The 19,162-nt window shown below is 69.1% G+C and overlaps 2 protein-coding genes across 2 annotated transcripts; both read left to right on the top strand.

The window, feature by feature from the left end:
• Positions 1 to 696: 696 nt before the first annotated feature.
• Positions 697 to 13,796, top strand: ARHGEF2 (Rho/Rac guanine nucleotide exchange factor 2). The gene is given in 24 exon segments (XM_063421052.1): positions 697 to 889; positions 5,056 to 5,206; positions 6,700 to 6,767; positions 6,896 to 6,959; positions 7,305 to 7,434; positions 7,514 to 7,623; positions 7,701 to 7,847; positions 8,286 to 8,536; positions 8,687 to 8,812; positions 9,069 to 9,186; positions 9,289 to 9,546; positions 9,742 to 9,818; positions 9,902 to 10,071; positions 10,592 to 10,659; positions 10,951 to 11,139; positions 11,692 to 11,799; positions 11,884 to 11,948; positions 12,034 to 12,075; positions 12,165 to 12,215; positions 12,676 to 12,780; positions 12,782 to 12,856; positions 12,858 to 13,070; positions 13,204 to 13,387; positions 13,468 to 13,796. Coding segments are annotated over 24 exon segments (2,895 nt in total). The 5' UTR covers positions 697 to 841; the 3' UTR covers positions 13,545 to 13,796.
• A 430-nt stretch (positions 13,797 to 14,226) lies between these two features.
• Positions 14,227 to 19,129, top strand: ANKRD35 (ankyrin repeat domain 35). Its single transcript, XM_063421113.1, is given in 13 exon segments — positions 14,227 to 14,362; positions 15,271 to 15,401; positions 15,487 to 15,575; positions 15,840 to 15,904; positions 16,200 to 16,257; positions 16,344 to 16,414; positions 16,511 to 16,617; positions 16,809 to 16,966; positions 17,092 to 18,338; positions 18,726 to 18,815; positions 18,915 to 18,980; positions 19,057 to 19,112; positions 19,114 to 19,129. Coding segments are annotated over 13 exon segments (2,193 nt in total). The 5' UTR covers positions 14,227 to 14,323.
• Positions 19,130 to 19,162: the final 33 nt, after the last annotated feature.

Below are 19,162 nucleotides of genomic sequence, written 5' to 3'. Positions count from 1 at the left end.
GGGGCTGTTCCCAAAGGTCGGGGGTTTCCAGGAGTGTGTGAGGGGGAAACTGAGGCAGGGAGGAAGGGCTGGACTTGGGGCCACATCCGCGCTGCTGGGGCCGGAGCAGGGGGGGCTCCGAGGGGCGATCCCGGGGGTGCTCGGTGTGATCCGAGGTGACTCCGGGGATGGATTCCAAGGAAAACCGGGCGGTGATCCGGGATGAATCTGGGACCAACCCCAAGGGATGCCGGGCTGTGACCTGGGGAGGCTGCAGGGGCTGATCCCTGGGGATGCTGGAGTACAGAATCCCTGGGGTGCTGGAATACAGAATCCTTTGGGATGCTGGAATACAGAATCCCTGGGGATGCCGCGCTGTGGCGGCCAGAGCTGGGCTGGGTCCCGAGTCTGATCCCTTGGGATGCTCGGGAGCCGATCCCGGAGGACGGCGCGGTGCCGATCCCGGGGGATGCCGGGCCCCGGGAGGCCGATCCGGGCTGGATCCCGGCTGGAGCCCGGGGTTCCCGGCCGGATCCCGGGGTTCCCGGCCGGATCCCGGTGCTCCCGGCTGGATCCCGGGGTTCCCGGCCGGATCCCGGCTGGATCCCGGGGTTCCCGGCTGGATCCCGGCTGGATCCCGGGGACCCCGCGCGAACAAAGGCCCCGCGGGCAGCACGAGGCCGGGGGGCGGCGCGACCCGCCCCCGGCGGGGCGGGACCGAGAGGGACCGGGCAGGGACCGGGAGCACCGGGAGGGACCGGGAAGGAGCCGAGAAAGAGCCGGGAGGGCACCGGGAGGGCACCGGGAAGGACCGGGAGGGCACCGGGAGCGCCGGGAGGGAGCCGGGAGCGCTCCCTGGATTATGTCCCGTATCGAGTCGCTGTCGCGAGGCAGGAGCGATCGCGCCAAGGTGGGTCCCGAGCGCGCAGCGCCCCCGAGCGGGGTCCCTCCTCCTCCAGCCCGATTTGGGGTGGGGGGCTCTTCCCTCCCCGCTCCTGTTTGGGGGGCAGGGAGGGGTCACCCCATCCCTCACCCCGACTTGGGGGCTCTGCCCTGCCCCAGGCGGCCGGGAGGGATTTGGGGGGTTTGGGGGGGCTCGGGGTGCAGCTCGGGGGTGGGGGGGTGGGGGGTGTGCCCTTGGGGGTCCCGATCGAAGGGGGGGGAGGACGGGGAGGGGACGAGGCCCCCCCCCAGCTCCTCCCTGTTGTGCATCGGGGGGCTCTGGCTGGAACAGGGACCCCCTGCCCGCGCCCCCCCGTGCCGCGCCTCCCCCCGCACCCCCGGGGACCCCCGTGTGCCCCCCACAACTTCTCCGCTGCCCCAAATTTCCCCCCGACTCTTCCTCATCCTCCTTTCCGCCGGGGCCGGAGGTTTGGATGACGCGAGGATGAAGATGAGGAAGTCGCCGTCCCTGGTGGAGGGCGGGGGAAGAAGTTTTAGGGACCCCCCACCCCAAATTTATCGCTCTCCATGGAGACAAAGCCCGGCTGGGGGGGTTGGGAATGGGGAAACTGAGGCACGGAGCGCTCCGGGAGCGCGCCCGCGGCTCCGACCCCCGTGACCGGGGGTGCGGGGGGGCCCGGGCATGTGGCAATGCCGGCGTGGCGAAACGCGGCCCGGGGGGGCCCGGGGGGCCCGCGGGCGCTGCGGGCTTTGTGTGCCCGCCGTGCTCGGGCATGGCCCTGGTGCGGGGGGGGCGGGGAACGCTCTGTGTCCCCCCCCCGGGACCTCAGTTTACCCCAAAACTGAGATTTTTTGGGGGAGGGCGGGACCCCGGAGCCGCCGCCGCCCCCGCCCCGACCACTCTTGGATGCGCTGAGTTGGCCGGGGCTGAACCCCGCGGGCAGCGGGGGCTTTGGGGGTGCCCCCACCCCGGAGAGGGGTTTGGGGAGGTCAGGGGCGGTTTTGGGGGGCTGGGGGCGGTTTTGGAGGGGCTGGGGGCGGTTCTGTGGAAGGGGAAGTGGCTGTCGGTCCCGCGCAGCTGGGGGGGAAATGGTGGTTTTTGGTTTTTTGTTTAAAGAAAGTTTCGTCCGAGGCGTTTTCGCCCCACCCGGGGCCAGTGGGGTCCGGGGGGCCGGGGTGACCCCTCCCCGCGGAGGGGGCGGCTCCCAGGGGATCCCCAAAAGCAGCGGGACCCCCCGGCCCCGGCTGGGAGGGGACACGTGGGGACCCCCCCGCCACCCCCGCGGCTTTTCGGGGGATCCCCGCCTGCCTTGGGGGGGCTCCCGGCAGCGACCCCCGCCCTCCCCGGAGCCCCCCAAAACAGCTCCGGGGGGTCCCGGTACCCCGGACCTCCCCTCCCCGGCTGCGCCCCTAAACCCGCCCCGAAGTCCGGGGGCTTCGACCCTCCGAGGGGGCAAACGCGGGGCTGGGGGGCCCGGGGGTGTCACCCGGCGGTTTTTGGGGTGCAGAGGAACCCCTGGGAGTCCCCCCGCGTTTCCCGGCCCGGCCCCGCGGGGTCTTTGTTGCCTCCGCGCCGGCTTTGTTCGGTGGGGGGAGGGGGGGCTGTCCCACAGAGGGGGGGACCGTCCCCAAAAAGGGGGAGCTGCCCCCCAAAAAGGGGGGCCTCAGCCCCTGCGGCTCCGTGACGCCGTTTCGGGGTTCAGCTCCGTCAAACCTCCGTGGATTTTGGGGCGGGGGCTCCCCCCTTTCACACCCGATGCCGCTTTCAGGCTGGGGCACCCCAGGGGTGTGAGAGCACCCCAAAAACTCCTCCCGAGCCCGGCCCGGGGGGGCCCCGGCCGGAACAGGAACCCAAAAACCCCCGGCTCTATTTAAAGCTCCGAAACTTCCTCCGCCCCCCGCGCCGGGGCGGGGGGGTCGGAAGCGCGGGGACCCCGAAATTCCCCGCACGGAGCAGCCGCGGGTCCCGGTTCGTGCGCGGGGTTGGGGTTCGGGGGGCGCGGAGGGGGTCTCTGGGGGGGGGTCTCCGCCGCTCGGGGGTTTTGGGGGGCGCGGAAGGGGCGCGGCCTCTGCCCCCCCCCTCCCGGGGGTCTGTAGGGCTGGGTGTCCCCCCGATGTCACCCCCGGTGTTCACCGTGACCCCCCAAACCCGCCGCGGTTCCCCCACCCTGCGGACGGGCGAGGGGGTGCGGGACCCCCCCCCAAATTCTCCCAGGGTGATTCTCGGGGTTTTTTGGGGGGCGGCAGCGGTTGCGCGGGTGTGACCCCCCCTCCCCTGCGGGTTTTGTGCGGGGGGGTCCCGGTGGAGACCCCCGGGCCGGGGGGTCCCGGCGCGGGCGGGGGGGGCGGGCAGGAAGCGGCCGCGGCTCCCGCCTTTGTCTGGCGCGGTTCGGTTTCCTTCGGGCGCGGGGGGGGCCCAAAACGGGGAGGAAAACACGGAAATCGGCAACGGAGAAAGCGGGAAAAGAGGGGAAAAAAATCAGGGGGAAAAGCAGAAAAACGGTCAAAAAGAAATTTAAAAGTGGGGGGGAAGCGGAGAAAATAAATGGAAAATAAGACGTAAAAATGGGAAAATAAACAGGGGAAAAGGAGAGAAAGCAGGGGAAAAGAGGAGGGAAAGCAGTAAAGAAGGAAAAATCAGTTAAAAATGAAAATGTAGAGAAAAGTGGAAAATAAACATAAAAAAGGAAAAACAGTAAAAAAGGGGGGAAGCGGTAAAAAAGGGGGGAAGGATAAAAGAGGAAAGAAAATGGGGGGCGGAAAAGGAAAGGAAAGCAGAAAGATAAAGGAAAGAAAGTGGAGGGAACGAAAGGGAAAAAATAGGGGGAAAGGGAAAAAAGAATAAAGGGAAAGCAAAGAAAAAAGAAAGAAAGAAAAAGAAGGGAAAGCAAATAAAGGGAGAGAAAAAAAAAAGAAAAGAAATTAACAAAAACCGGGCTAAAATAAAGAAAAACAAACAAAACCGGCGGAGCAAAGGGAAAAATCAAAGGAAAACAAACAAGCGGGCGGGAACAATCGCGCGCGGGGCGGATGTCGCGGCCGATGTCGCGGCCGGAGGCGCCGGGGGGGCCGGGGGGGCCGGGGCTCGGGGGGTCCGGGATGTGCTGCTGCTCCTGCGCCCCGTTCCCGGCGGACGGGGAGGCGGAGGGACCCCTGAGGCGAGAGCGGGTGAGCCCCCCGCGCCCCCCGCCCGGGGCTGGGACACGGGGTGACACTGGGGTGACACTGGGGTGACACTGGGGTGACACTGGGGTCCCGGTGCTGCTCATTGGGGTCCCACTGGTGCCTCGTGGGGTCTCACCCCTGCTCCCAGGGGTCCCACGGGTGCCTATGGGGTCCCCTGGGTGCCCGCGGGGTCCCGCTCCTGTCCCTGGGGTCCCACTCCTGCCCCATGGCCCCCCCGGCTCCCCCCGGGGTCTCTCAGCCTCTCCCCCGCCCTCAGGGGGGGTCGGGAGCAGGGACGGACACCGGGACCCCCTTTGGCGTTGGGAGGGGGAACTGGGGGGTCCCCGCCGTTTTGGGGGGCTGCGGGTTGGCCCCCCAAGCGCCCCGGCCCGCCGGGCTGGGCCCCGGTGCCAGGCACGGCCGGGGATGGCGAGGGGGGGCACAAAGGCCTCTCTGTGCCCGTGGGGGCGCGGGGGGGCCGGGGCGGGCACGGGGACACTCGGGGTGACACCGCCCCGCTCCCCTTTTCCGTGCGGGAAACCCAAACCCACCCCCCAAAACCAATCCCGGCGGGGGCTCAGCCGGCTCGCGACCCCCCGTTTTGGGGAGGAAAAAGGGTGAAACCCCCCAGCTGGGCTAAAAATAGGAGTGGGGGGTGCAGGACGATGACGGGGCAGCGTCACCCCCGGCTGCGCCCCCGCACCCCGTCCCCATTGGGGCTGGCACGGGGGGGCCGTGCCGGGGCGGGGGGGGATCTCTCCCGCAGCCTCCGGTTGCCGTGGAGACGGGATGCTGGGAAGCGGCAGCGAGCGCCGGGAGCGGGGGGCTCTCTCCCCGTCCTCCGGGCTCCCCCCCGAGCCCCCGGGCGCCGCGGGGCTCCGGGCACCGCCGCCCCCCGCCCGGCTGCCCGCGGGGGCCATGAGCCGCGTCCCCAGGCCCGCGGGGGGGCCCGCGGGGCGGCCGCGGTGCCGCAGCCCCGTCAGGCGTCCGGTGCCGCTGTCCGGGCAGGGCAAGGACAAGGAGAGGATGAAGGAGGGCAAGGAGAAGGACGCGCGTTACACCAATGGACACCTCTTCACCACCATCTCCGTGTCCGGCATGACCATGTGCTTCGCCTGCAACAAGAGCATCACGGCCAAGGAAGCGCTGGTGTGCCCCAGTGAGTGCCGGGGGAGCCGGGAGGGGGCCGGGGGGAGCCGGGAGGGAGCCGGGAGGGAGCCGGGAGGGAGCCGGGAGGGAGCCGGGAAGGAGCCGGGAGGGAGCCGGGAAGTAGCCGGGAGGGACCTGGGAGGGACATTCCAGGTGGATGTGCCTGGCCGGGGTTGCCGGGAAGGATTTGCCAGGGGGGATTTGCCGGGGGGGATGTGCCAGGGCAGGATTGACATGGTGGCATTGCCGGGGTGGCTTTTTCAGGGTGGATTTGATGGGGTGGCTTTGCCAGGGCAGAATTGCCACAGTGCCTTTGCTGCAGTGGCTTTGCCAGGGTGGCAATGCCTGGGTGGCTTTGCCAGGGTGGATTTGATGGGGTGGCATTTTCAGGATGGCTTTTTCAGGGTGGCTTTGCTGCAGTGGCTTTGCCAGGGTGGCTTTGCCAGGGTGGCTTTGCCAGGGTGGCATTGCCAGGGTGGCTTTGCCGGGGTGCCTTTTCCAGAGTGGAGTTGCCAGGGAAGCTTTGCCGCAGTGGTTTTTTTGGGGATGGCTTTTGCGGGGTGTCTTTTCCATCGTGGTTTTGCCGGAGTGGCAGGGCGGGGGTCGATGCCATGGGGTGGCTTTTCCAGGCTGGCTCTGCCAGGGCAGGATTGCCAGAGTGGCTTTGCTGCAGTGGCTTTGCCAGGGGGGATTTGCCAGGGTGGCTTTTCCAGGATGAAATTCCTGGGGTGGCTTTGCTGCAGTGGCTTTGCCAGGGTGGCTTTGCTGGAATGGAATTGCCAGGATGGATTTTCTGGGGTGGCTTCCTCACGGTGGCTTTGCCAGGGTGACGTTTCCGTGGTGGCTTGGCCAGGGTGGCTTTGCCGCAGTGACTTTTCCAGCGTGGACTTGCCAGGGTGGCTTTTCCATGGCGGCTGTGCCGGGGTGGCTTTGCCGCAGTGGCTTTTCTGAGGAGGCTTTTTTTGGGATGACTTTTTTTGGGGTGGCTTTGCTGGGGCGGAATTGCTGGGGTGGCTTTGCCAGATTGGATCTGCCGCAGTGGCTTTGCCAGGGCGGCTTTTTTTGGGACGGCTTTTTTGGGGTGGCCTTGCCGGGATGACTGTGCCACGGTGGCTTTGCCAAGATGATTTTCCTGAGGTGGCTTTGCCGCACGGGCACCGTGGTGCCCATTCCCAGAGCCCAGCTCCTCCCGGGTGTGAGCCCTGGGGCAGGAGATGGTTCCTCCACCCTGGCACCCTCCGGTTCCCTGGCGCTGGTGGCCCCGGTCAGGCGTTGGTGGCCCCAGGCTGGCGCTGGTGGCCCCAGGCTGGCGCTGGTGGCCCCAGTCTGGCGCGGTGCCCTCGGGGCTGGGGCAGCTGCTCCCTGGCAGCTGCAGCTGCGGGTGATCCGCATCCACCCGCGTTCCCACCACATCTGCTCCCGTCGCTCCGCCAGGGCCCGGGGGAGGAGGGGTGGCGGGAGGGTCCCCGTGGCCTCTCCGTCACCTCTCCGTGTCCCCCCCAGCCTGCAACGTCACCATCCACAACCGCTGCAAGGACACCCTGCCCAACTGCACCAAGGTGAAGCAGAAGGTGAGCGCAGGGGAGGGACCCGTGGGGATGAGGGATCCATGAGGGATCCATGAGGGATCCATGAGGGATCCGTGGGAGATGCGGAATCGGGGACACGCGAGGACAGTGACGCTTCCGCTCCCCCGCAGCAGCAGAAGGCGGCGCTGCTGAAGAACAGCTCAGCCCTGCAGTCGGTGTCCCTGCGCAACAAGAGTGAGTGGGGGGAGCTTCCCTTCCCTTCCCTTCCCTTCCCTTCCCTTCCCTTCCCTTCCCTTCCCTTCCCTTCCCTTCCCTTCCCTTCCCTTCCCTTCCCTTCCCTTCCCTTCCCTTCCCTTCCCTTCCCTTCCCTTCCCTTCCCTTCCCTTCCCTTCCCTTCCCTTCCCTTCCCTTCCCTTCCCTTCCCTTCCCTTCCCTTCCCTTCCCTTCCCTTCCCTTCCCTTCCCTTCCCTTCCCTTCCCTTCCCTTCCCTTCCCTTCCCTTCCCTTCCCTTCGTGTCCCTGCACGGCCTGGGGGGTGACAGGGGGTCCCTGTCACTGACCCCCGGTGTCCCCTCCCCAGATGCCATCCGGGAGCGCCCCAATTCCGCCATCTACCCCTCGGAGAGCTTCCGGCAGACGCTGCTGGGGCCCCGCCGCGGCCGCCCCTCCTTGTCGCTCTCCAAGAGCGTCTCCACCACCAACATCTCGGGGTAAGGGCGGGAAACGGGGGGCACGGGGGGACCCGGGGGTGCCACCGGTGTCCCCATCGTGTCCCCCCGCCTCCCCCAGGACGTTCAACGATGACTCCCCCCTGGGCATCCGGCGGATCCTGTCGCAGTCCACGGATTCCCTCAACATGCGCAACCGGACGCTCTCCGTGGAGTCGCTGATCGATGAAGGTGGGGACACGGCAGGGCCGTGGGGACACCGGGGGAGGGGACATGGGGACTGCACATCCCGCTGGTGTCACCTGCAGGCCCTGACGTCATCCTGAGCCAGCTGCTGAGCGACCTGGAGGCGGACGGGAAGGAGTTCGAGGCGGATTCCTGGAGCCTGGCGGTGGATAACAGCTTCCTGCAGCAGCACCGCATGGACGTCATGAAGCGGCAGGACGTCATCTACGGTGAGGGGACAGGGGATGGGGGACAAGGAAAGAGGGGACAGGGGGACAGGGGACACAGGGATGGGACAGGGGGACAGGGGATGGGGGGACAGAGGGACAGGGGATGGGGGACAGGGGGACAAGGGACACCGGGACAGGGGACGGGGGCTGGGGGACCGGGGACAGGGGGACAGGTGACAGGGGACAGGGGGACAGGGGACACGGGGACAGGGGACAGGGCAGCACCCTGGGGACAGGGGCACCCACCCCAGGGTGCTGTCCTTGTCCCTGCGGGTGCTGTCCCTGTCCCCAAGGTGTTGCCCCTGTCCCCGGGGGTGCTGTCCCTGTCCCTGGGGGTGCTGTCCCTGTCCCTGGGGGTGCCGTCCCTGTCCCCAAGGTGTTGCCCCTGTCCCCGGGCGCTGCCCCTGTGCCCGTGGTGACCGCGCCGTGCCCCCGCAGAGCTGATGCAGACGGAGCTGCACCACGTGCGGACGCTGAAGATCATGGGCGCCCTGTTCCGCAGGGCCATGCTGGAGGAGCTGCAGCTGGACCCCGCCACGGTCCAGCGCATCTTCCCCTGCCTGGACGAGCTCAGCCACATCCACGAGCGCTTCCTGGCCCAGCTCCTGGAGCGGCGCCGGGAGTCGCTGGCCCAGGACAGCAACAAGAACTTTGTCATCGACCGCCTCGGGGACATCCTCGTCACCCAGGTGGGCAGGGGGGACCGGGGTACGGGGGGTGAGGATTTGGGGGGACTGGTGGGAGGCAGGGGATGGGGTACCAGGAGAGCGGGGTGCTTCGGGGTGGGGATGGCAGAGGGGGGACGCGCTCACTGATGTCCCCTCATTGTCCCCGTGCAGTTCTCGGGCCCAAGCGCGGAGCAGCTGCGCAAGGCCTACGCCGAGTTCTGCAGCAAGCACACCAAGGCGCTCAAGGAGTACAAGGACCTGCTGGCCCGGGACAAACGCTTCCAGCAGTTCATCCGGGTGGGCTCCGCGGGGACCCCCGGGGTCTTCACCCTCTGCAGGGACCCCCGGGGTGGGGGGCGGGGTCCCCCCGGGCGTTCCAGGCTTTGTGCTCCAGTGGAAAACTCTTCTCCCATCTGCCGTGCCTCAGTTTCCCCAGCGTGTGTCGCTCCCTCACTGAGCTCCTGGGGGTCACTGGCAGAGGGGGGTCCCTGCTGATGGGGGTCTCTGCATTTTGGGGGGCCCTGCTGACCCCGTGTCCCCCCTCTCCGCCCAGCGGGTGACGCGCTCCCCCCTCCTCCGCCGCCACGGCGTCCCCGAGTGCATCCTGCTGGTGACGCAGCGCATCACCAAGTACCCGGTGCTCATCGAGCGCATCCTCAAGAACTCCAAAGGTGCCGGGGGCGGGAAGGGGCCGGGACCGGGGGCGGGAAGGGGCCGGGACCGGGGCGGGCAGGGGCGAGGCCGGGGTTCCATCTCCCCGCCTCTTCCCGCAGACAACGAGGGGGACTGCGCGGACCTGTCGCGGGCGCTGCGGCTGGTGAAGGAGCTGCTCTCGGCCGTGGACGAGGAGGTTCACGCGTGGGAGCTCCGCGGGCGCCTCTGGGACGTTTTCCGGCGTGTGGACCCCCGCGCCAAGGTGCCGCTGCTCTGGGACAGCCGCCCCGGAGCCTTCGGCAGGGACGAGCTGCTCCGCAGGAAGCTGGTGCACAGCGGGGGGATGCTCTGGAAAACGGCGGCCGGGCGCTTCAAAGGTGGGGAGCGGGGGGAAAAGGGGATCGGGGGTGTCCAGGGAGCAGGGGATGGGGACACTGGGGAACCTGTCATGGGATGGGGTTCCCAAGAGACAGGGGATGCCCCTGGAGTGGGGTGCTGAGTTTGGGGTCAGCCCTGGGACTCGGGGGGGGCTCAGCGGGTGAACCCCCCGCACTCACCCCGGCTCACCCCAGACGTCCTGGTGCTGCTGATGACGGACGTGCTGGTGTTCCTGCAAGAGAAGGACCAGAAGTACACCTTCCCCATGCTGGTGAGCGCCCCCTCCGCGTCCCCCCGCCCTCACAGGGGCCCCGGGGCGGCGATCCCCACTCCCAGGGCTCCCCAATCCCGCAGGACAAGCCGGCCGTGATCTCCCTGCAAAACCTGATCGTGCGGGACATCGCCAACCAGGAGAAGGGGATGTTCCTGATCAGCGCCGCCCCGCCCGAGATGTACGAGGTGCACGCGGCCTCGCGGGACGACCGCAACCACTGGATGAAGGTCATCCAGCAGGCCGTCAGCCTGTGAGTGCCCCGGGGGGCTGGGGCGGCTGGGAGCCCCCCCTGGAATGACTGGGAGCCCCTCGGGATGGCTGGGAGCCCCCTAGAATGACTGGGAGCCCCTCGGGATGGCTGGGAGCCCCCTGGGATGGCTGGGAACCCCCCCTGGAATGACTGGGAGCCCCTCAGGGTGGCTGGGAGCCCCCCGGGATGGCTGGGAGCCCCTCAGGGTGGCTGGGAGCCCCTCAGGGTGGCTGGGAGCCCCCTGGGATGGCTGGGAGCCCCCTGGGATGGCTGGGAGCCCCTCAGGATGGCTGGGAGCCCCCCCGGAATGGCTGGGAGCCCCTCAGGATGGCTGGGAGCCCCCCCGGGATGGCTGGGAGCCCCTCAGGATGGGTGGGAATCTCTTGGAATCCCCGGGTGGGGCCCCATGGTTACAGGGTGGGTGCTGGGGGAGCTTGGATCTCCAGAGGGAAAGGGGATGGGTGTGGGGTGATGGTGATGGGGGGTCCTGGCTCTGAGCCCCCCATCCCGGCCCTCCCAGCTGTCCAAGCCGCCAGGATTTTCCCCTGATTGAGACGGAGACTGAGGCGTCCTTGCGGAAGCTGAAAGGTGGGGGCTCATCCCTGTTCCTCACATCCCATGGATCCCATGGATCCCACCCCATGGATCCCACCCCACCCCATGGATCCCATCCCGTCCCATCCCAAGGATCCCATGGATCCCATGGATCCCACCCCATGGATCCCATGGATCCCACCCCATGGATCCCATACCATCCCACCCCACCCCATGGATACCATCCCATAGATCCCATCCCATAGATCCCATCCCAAGGATCCCATGGATCCCATGGATCCCACCCCGTCCCCGCTGACCCCCAGCTCCCCCTGCCCCCTCCAGAGCGGATGGAGCAGCACGACCGCCAGATCGCGGCGCTGCTGGAGGACAAGGTCGGCATCTTTGCCGACATGCTGGCGCTGGGCAGCGGCTGCTCCGAGCCCCCCGCAGCCCCCCGCGGGACCCCCTTCCCTGGGGACCCCGCCCGGGGCCCCCGCGGGGACGTCCTGCTGCACGACGCCATCCGGGAAGGTACGGGAGCCCCGGGACGGGGTGATCTGGGCAGGGAGGGGACAGGACAGGGTGGGACGGGATGCTCTGGGGTGGGACAGGGTGCTCTGGGGTGGGATGGGTGCTCTGGGGTGGGACAGGGTGCTCTGGGGTGGGATGGGTGCTCTGGGGTGGGACTGGGTGCTCTGGGGTGGGATGGGTGCTCTGGGGTGGGACTGGGTGCTCTGGGGTGGGACAGGGTGCTCTGGGGTGGGATGGGTGCTCTGGGGTGGGACTGGGTGCTCTGGGGTGGGACGGGGTGCTCTGGGGTGGGATGGGGTGGGATGGGTGCTCTGGGGTGGGAGGGGTGCTCTGGGGTGGGATGGGTGCTCTGGGGTGGGACTGGGTGCTCTGGGGTGGGACTGGGTGCTCTGGGGTGGGACAGGGTGCTCTGGGGTGGGATGGGGTGGGATGGGTGCTCTGTGGTGGGACTGGGTGCTCTGGGGTGGGACGGGTGCTCCAGGATGTCCCCCGATGTTCTGGGATGGAGATGCTCGGGATGGGGAAACTGAGGCAGGGCTCCCTCCCCCGCAGTGGAGTGCCTGAAGGAGATTTTCACGGGATCCACCCGGGACCGGGACCAGAACCAGAACCAGAACAACCCCCCCGAGGCCGAGAGCTGCCCCAGCCCCAGCGCCAGCAGTAAGGGGGGCCGGGGGGAGGGGGGGTGCTGGGTTGGGGGGACCCCCGGGACCCCCTTGGAGCTCACCCCGCCCTCCCCTGCAGACGGAGACTCCGGCAGCATCAACGGCTCCTTGGAATTCCGGGCGGATCCGGAGGCTGGGCAGCGGGTGAGTGGGGGAGGGGGCACTGGGGGACAGCTGGGGACCCCCGGCCCACACTGGGACCCTCAGTGTCACCCCACTCTCTCCACAGGACGGGAACGGGAACCAGGTCCCGCCGAGGGGATCCCAGGAGGTGAGGAAAGGGTTTTGGGGTGAGGGGTGGTGCCACCCCCTGGTGTGGCACTCGGGGTTCACCCCCTCCTCAAATCCTGTCCCCCCCAGGAGATCAACCAGCGCCTGGTGAACCTGTACGGGCTCCTGCTGCGGCTCCAGGTGGGACTGGGGAGGGGGAGGAGGGCGAGGGGTACCCCCAAACCCACCCTGCTCCCAAATCCATTCCCTGTCCCCTTTCTCCCCCTTTGCCCTGCTTTGCCTCCTTCCCATTCCCCTTTTTCTTCTCCTTCCCACCTGGGCTCTCTTTGCCCCCTGTTCCCTCTTTGCCCTCATTCTCTCTTTTCCTTCATTCCCCCCATTTTTTCCCCTTCCCCCCATTTTTCCCCCTTTCCCTCCTTTTTTCCCCCTTCCCCCCTTTTTTTTCCCCTTTCCCCCCCTTTTTCCCCCTTTTCCCCCCCTTTTTCCCTTTCCCCCCCTTTTCCCCTTCCCCCCCCTTTTCCCCTTCCCCCCCATTTGTCCCCCTTCCCCCCATTTTTCCCCTTTTCCCCCCTTTTTTCCCCTTTCCCCCTGTTTTTTTCCCCTTTCCCCCCGAGTCCCCCTAACCCCGCTCCTCCCGCAGGTCTACCTGACCCACCAGGAGGTGCTGCTGGAGCTGCAGCTGCCGGAGGGGCTGCAGCGGCCGCGGCCGCGCCGGGGGTCGCAGCCGGCGGTGCCGGTGACCGCGGGGCGCGGAGCCGGGCGCGGGCGCGGAGCTGGCGCTGCTGCAGCGGCAGCACGGGCTGGTGCAGGAGGAGCTGAGCCCGCTGCCGGCAGCTGTGCCAGGAGCGGGCGCAGGAGGCGGCGGCGCTGGAGTCGCGGCTGCGGGACAGCGAGCGGGAGCGGTCCCGGCTGGAGCGGGAGCTGCAGGAGGCGCGGGGGGCGCCGGCGGGGCCGCGGGGCCGGCGGGCGGCGGAGCCCCGGCGCAGGAGCCTCCCGGCCGGGGACGCGCTGTACCTGAGCTTCACCCCCCCGCAGGTGGGCAGGGGGCTTGGCACGGCCCGGCACGGCCCGGCACGGCCCGGGGAGAGCGGTGGGACAGGGATGGGGCCGAGTCCTGTCCCGTCGCAGCCCCCTCCGGGCTGACCTCCGCTCCGTTCCCGCCCCGCAGCTGGGCCACAGCAGCCCCCCCGCCGGCCTCCTGCACGCCCCCGCCTTCCCCGGGCCCCGGGACGAGCTGGAATTCCGCGGCGCCGACCCCGAGCGGCTGCGGGAGGGCGAGGACACCCTGGACGTGCTCCTGGAGAACGAGGGGGGCTTGGGGAGCCGCCACTCCCCCCCCGCCAGCCCCCGAGGTGGGTCCCCGCTCTGGGGGGATCCCACCCTGGGGTCCCGGTTTTATTTGGGGTGGGGTTAACCTGGAGTTTTCCCGTAGATTTCCTGAGGATGCAGGATATTCCTGAGGAGGCGGAGAACAGCCAGGAGCTGAAGGAGGGCGACGGGGACAGTTAGGGACCCCCGCGGCCCCCCCCAGCAGCCCACGATTCCCCCCAGGACACGCCGGGGGCTGGCTCCAGCTGTGGGGAGCGTTGGGAAAAGCGCGATGGGGACGCTGCTATTCCCACGGGAGCCTTATGGGAAACGGGGGGGCCCAGTCGCCCCCTCCCCTACCCCAGCCCAGGGGCGCGGGGGTGACATCGTGTCCCTCCTCTTCCTGCTGGGATTTATTTATTTATTTGGATGTTTTGGGGTGGGGGAGGCGGCCCCGGGGTGGGGGGAACCTCCCGCGCCTGGGTCAGCGGTGACAGTGACCCCCCCCGGTGTCCGGGGGCTGCCCAAGGGTGGGGCGGGGAGGGACGGGGTCCCCGCGGGTTAACTGTAAAAGCAAAGGACAACGGAAAAAAGAAAAATATAAAAAAATTTGGAAAACCGTGAAAATGAAGAGTTTGGAGCCGAAATGAAGGGGGCGGGGCTGGGGGAGGCACGGAGCAGCGGGGGCGGGGGGGGTCTCATCAGTGCAGTGAGTGTGGGGGTCTCAGCAGGTGGGGGGGGTCTCGGCCGGGGGGCGGCGGGGCCGGGTTTGGGGCGCACCTGCAGGGCGGGGCCGCTCCCGGGGCGGTGCCGGAGCTGCCGGGCCGGGTGCGGGACCGGGCGCGGCGCGGGGCGGGCGGAGGACGCGGGCCCGGAGCGGCGGCTCCCGGGCGTCCCGCGGCGAGGAGGGGGTCGGGGGGCCACGAGCAGAGGGGGCGGGGGTCCGGGAGCTCCCGCGGGGGGTGCCGGGGGTCCCGGCCATGAGGAGGATGTTCTCCTGCTCCAGCTCGCAAGTGACGGTGAGTCCCGGGAGGGAACTGGGGGCCCGGCTGCCCGGATCAACCCTGATCCCAGCCCTGATCCCAATCCCGATCCCAGCCCTGATCCCAATCCCGATCCCAGCCCCGATCCCAGCCCTGATCCCAATCCCGATCCCAGCCCCGATCCCAGCCCTGATCCCAGCCCTGATCCCAATCCCGATCCTAGCCCCGATCCCCCAGCCTGCTGCAGGCTGCGACCGACCCCGCTGCCAGCCCCGGTGCTGCCTCGGTCCCCAATCCAGCTCCACCGCCACCCTCAATCCCAGACGCGATCCCACTCCCAGCCCCGATGCTGGTCCCGATCCTGGCTGCAATCCCTATCCCAGCCCCTGTTCCAATCCAATCCCAGATCTGATGCTGCTCCCGATGCCGTCTGCGATCCGGGCCCCATTCCCAGCCTCCATCCCAGCCCCAATCCTGACCCGAATCCCGTCCCCAGCCCCGATCGTCCTGCCCCAGCCCTGGCCCCGCTGCAGATCCCGCAGCCCCATCCCTGCTCCCAGTCCCGGTCCCGTTCCCAGACCCTGGTCCCAGTGCCGGTCCCCGGTCTCAGTTCCAGTCCCCGGTGCCGGTGCCACCCCCGCCCGGTGCCACGCTGGAGCCCAGCCCGGCTCGGTGGCACTCGCCAAACCAGCCGGGCGGGCACAGGCCGGGACACGCTCCGGCCTCTCCGCCCCTCCCGGCTCCGCGGGGATCCGGGATCGCTCACGGAAACCCCGACGAGTGGAGAAACTGAGGCAGGAGATGCGTGGGGGGAGCCACACTGGGGGTGGTCCTGTTCCGGGGTTTGAGGTCCCGTCCGGGGTTTGGGGTCCCGTCCGGGGTTTGGGGTCCCGTCCTGGATTTGGGGTCCCGTCCTGGATTCTGGGTCCCACCCCGCCCCGCAGATGGAGAGCTGGACGCGGCAGGACCAGAAGCTCCTGGACGCGGTGACACGCGGGGACGTGGCGCGGGTGGCCGCCCTGGCCGCCCGCAAGGCCGCCCGCCCCGCCAAGCTCAACGCCAGGGGACAGTCCGCGTATGTCACCCCCCGGGGGACGCGGGGGGCTCGGGGGGTCCGGGGGGGCCGCACGGGTCGGTCACGGTCACCTCCCGCCCCCCAGGCTCCACCTGGCCGCGGCCGAGGGTCTCACCGAGTGCCTGACGCTGCTGCTGGAGCACGGGGCCCCCGTCAATGGCACGAACGATGACGGTAGGTGGGGACACCCGGGCACACCTTGGGGACACCCCGGAGGAGCCCTGTGTCACCTCCGGAGGAGCCCAGACCTGCCCACCAAGGCAGGGACCCCCGGGAGCACCGGGGGCGTGTCCCCAAAGGGGGGTGTCCCCAGGGAGGGGGTGTCCCCAAGGGAGGGTGTCCCCAGGGAGGGGTGTCCCCAGGGAGGGGTGTCCCCAAGGGAGGGTGTCCCCAGGGGTGTCCCCCGGGGTGTCCCTAGCGCCCGTCCGGTCCCCACAGGCAGCACCGCCCTGCACTTGGCCACCATCGCCTGCCAGCCCCAGTGCGTGAAGGTGCTGCTGCAGGTACGGAACGGGAACGGGAACGGGAATGGGAATAATGGGAATGGGATAATGGGAACGGGAACGGGAGAGGGAGAGGGAATGGGAATGGGAACGGGAACGGGAACTGGAACTGGAATGGGATGGAGCTGGAGGTGAAAACAGGGATGGAGATAGGATAAGGACAGGGATAGGGATGCAGAGGAGGATGAGGATGGAGGTGGGGATGGGGACAAGGACAGGGATGAGGTTGGGAACAGGGCTGGGGTGGGGGCAGTGCTGTTCCCATCCCGGGGGTCCCTTCCCGCTGTCCCCCCAGCACGGAGCCAACGAGCACCACGTGGACGGGCAGAACCGGACACCGCTGCACTGGGCCGGTGAGGGGGGGACACGGGGACACCCCCGGACTCGGGGGACACCAGAGGTCCCCCAGAGCCCCTGCGGTGACACCGTCCCCCTGCAGCCTCCTCGGGCTGCGCCTCCAGCGTCCTCCTGCTCTGCGACCACGAGGCCCCACTGGATGTCCCCGACACCGTGAGTGGGGACAGGGGGACAGCAGGGGCTGGCGGGGGACAGCAGGGGCTGGCGGGGGACAGCGAGGGTTGATGGTCACCCCACGTGTGTCCCCAGCACGGCCAGACCCCCCTGATGCTGGCGGCGCAGGGGAACCACGCAGCCGTTTGTGCCCAGCTCCTGCGGCGCGGGGCCGAGCCCGGGCTGGCCGACAGGGACGGCAGGTGGGTGCCAGGGGACACTGGGGACGCTGGGGACACTGGTGTGTGGTGTCCCCAAGCATGTCACTGCTGCGGGGAAGGGATGGGGGTCACCTGTGCCACCGTGTCACGGTGCCATCATGCCGCTGTGCCCGTGTGCCACCCCCTGCCACCGTGTCCTTGTGTCCCCGTGTCCCTCCATGTCACCGGCGCAGGACGGCGCTGGAGCTGGCGCTGGCTCATGGCAGCCTGGAAGCGGCCGAGCTGCTGCAGGGCCACAAGAGGGACGGGGACACTGGGAATGTCACCAGGAATGGCACCGGGAAGGCCCCGAGCCAGGCCCTACAGAAGGTCCCACCCTGCAGGAGGAGAGGTGAGACCTCCTGGACCTCCCCAAAAAAGGAGAAAATGGGAGGAAATGGGAAAAAACCCAGGGAGAAATTGGGAAAAAAATAGAGAAAATTTGAGAAAACAGGATTGTGTTTTTCCCTCCAGCAGAGAATGGTGCCGGACAGGTGGGGATCCGGGGCGAGGAGGAGGAGGAGGAGGAGGCTGAGGAGCAGCGGGACGGATCCGCTGCCCCCCAGCTGTGGGAGGAGCTGCAGAGGAAGACTCTGGAATGCCGGCGGCTGGAGGAAGCTGCCGAGGGCACCCGGCGGCGGCTGCGGGAGCTCGTCCGGCTCCTGCCGGGACGGGATGCGGGTGAGGATGAGGAGGAGGAAGAGGACGGCGCCTGCCTGGAGCTCCTGGCCCGGTGTGTGGCGGAGCTGAGGAAGAGGACAAGGGATGAAGAGTGGGAAGGAGGACACGGCAGCGCCGAGGCTCCAGCGCTGCTCCCGTTCCTGGCCTGGCTGGGAGAGGAGTGCTCCAAAATGCGGGAAGCGAAGGCCGGCGCCTTCTCCCGGAGCCAGGAGCTGCGCCGGGAGGCGGAGGATTCCCTCCGGGACGGGGCCGGGGGCCGGAGCGCGGCCGCCTGGGAGCAGCTGGCGGCGGGGCTGGAGCAGGCGCTGGAGCAGCAGGACCAGATCCACGCCAGGATTCTCCAGGGATCCCAAACCCTCCTGGGAAAGCTGCACCGGGAGCCGGCGTGCCGGTGCGCCGTGAACGGCACGGAGCCGGCCCCGGGCGGGAAGAGCCGGGAGGAGATCCCGAGGGAGAACGGGAGGATGGAGAAGGAGCTGCTGGAGCTGCGGGAGGGCAACGGGAAGCTCCTGGTGGAGCTGGCGCGGCTGGGCCGAGAGCGGGAGCGGCTGCAGCAGGAGCTGCGGGAGCTGCGGGGTCCCGGGACGCGGGACGAGGCGCGGCGGCTGCGCCGGGAGCTGCGGGCGCTGCGGGACGGGCTGGGCGAGCGGGTGCGGGAGGCGGGAGGCGACGGCGGGGCCGGGATCCTCCGGGACCTGCACCGGCGGCTGGACGCGCTGGTGCGGTCCCAGCACGACGCCCTGCAGCTCCTCACGGAGATGGAGGGAGAGGCCGGGGAGACCCCCGGGAGCGGCGGGGAGGGCGGGCTACCGGCAGAACCGGAGGTGCCGCAGGGCCCGGAGCGCGGCACCGCCGGTGTCCCGGCGGGGTCGGAGGTGGAGCGGTGGCGGGAGGCGGCGGCGGCGGCGGAGGCGCGGGCGGCCGGGCGGGAGCGGGAGCTGCGGGAGCTGCGGGAGTCGGCGGAGGGGCGGGAGCGCAGCCTGGCAGCGCTGCGGGAACGGGCGGCCCGGCTGGAGCGCGCCTGCCGGGACAAGGACGGGAAGGTGAGCGGCGGGCTGGGAACGGGGACGGGCCCTTCCCAGCATCGGTCCCATTCCCGTCATCATCCTCCTCCCATCCTCGACCCCGTTGCCGACCCCTTCCCATCTTCCTCCCATATCCATCCCAATCCTATTCCCATCATCATCATCCCTTTCCCACCGTTGTTTCCATCACCATCCTCATTCCTCATTCCCATCCCAATCCCCATCCTGTTCCATCTCCCAGCCCCATTTGGGGGGACTGAGGGGAGTGAGGGGGGACTGAGGGGGACCCTGGGGACTGAGGGGGACCCTGGGGTCTGACAGGGACCAAGGGGGCTCTGGGGGTGCTGGGATCAACCAACCCCCCCCTCCAGTGCCCCAAATCTGCCCCTGCCTTTGCCTCCCCAGCTGAAGCAGCTGCTGGCAGAGACAGAGAAACTCTCGGCCGAGGTGTTGGGGCTGCGGGGCCGGAGTGCCCAGCTCCAGCTCCAGCTCGAGGTGGGGACGGTGCCCGGTGCCACCCCGTGTCACCCTGTGCAACCTCCTGTCACTCGGAGTCACCCAGTGTCACCCTCATCCTGCCTGTCCCCCCCGCAGGTCCAGCAGAAGCAGCACCGGGACACCGTGGCCGTGTACCGGAGCCACCTCCTCCAGGCTGCCCAGGTGGGACCCCCGGCCCCGCCCGGGGGGTGGGGACACAGGCGGGAGCCCGGGAAAAGCCACACTCCCTCCTCCGCAGGGCTTCATGGACCAGGGCGTCCACGCCGCGCTGCTGCGGATCCTGCGGGCCGAGGCGGGGGCCGTGGCATTAAACCGGGAATCTGCGACACACACGTGGCCCGTGT

Source organism: Prinia subflava, chromosome 35, assembly GCF_021018805.1.
Source record: "Prinia subflava isolate CZ2003 ecotype Zambia chromosome 35, Cam_Psub_1.2, whole genome shotgun sequence".
Classification (NCBI taxonomy): domain Eukaryota; kingdom Metazoa; phylum Chordata; class Aves; order Passeriformes; family Cisticolidae; genus Prinia; species Prinia subflava.
Note: the sequence above shows the minus strand (reverse complement) of the source record. Positions and strands in the feature narration are given on the sequence as shown.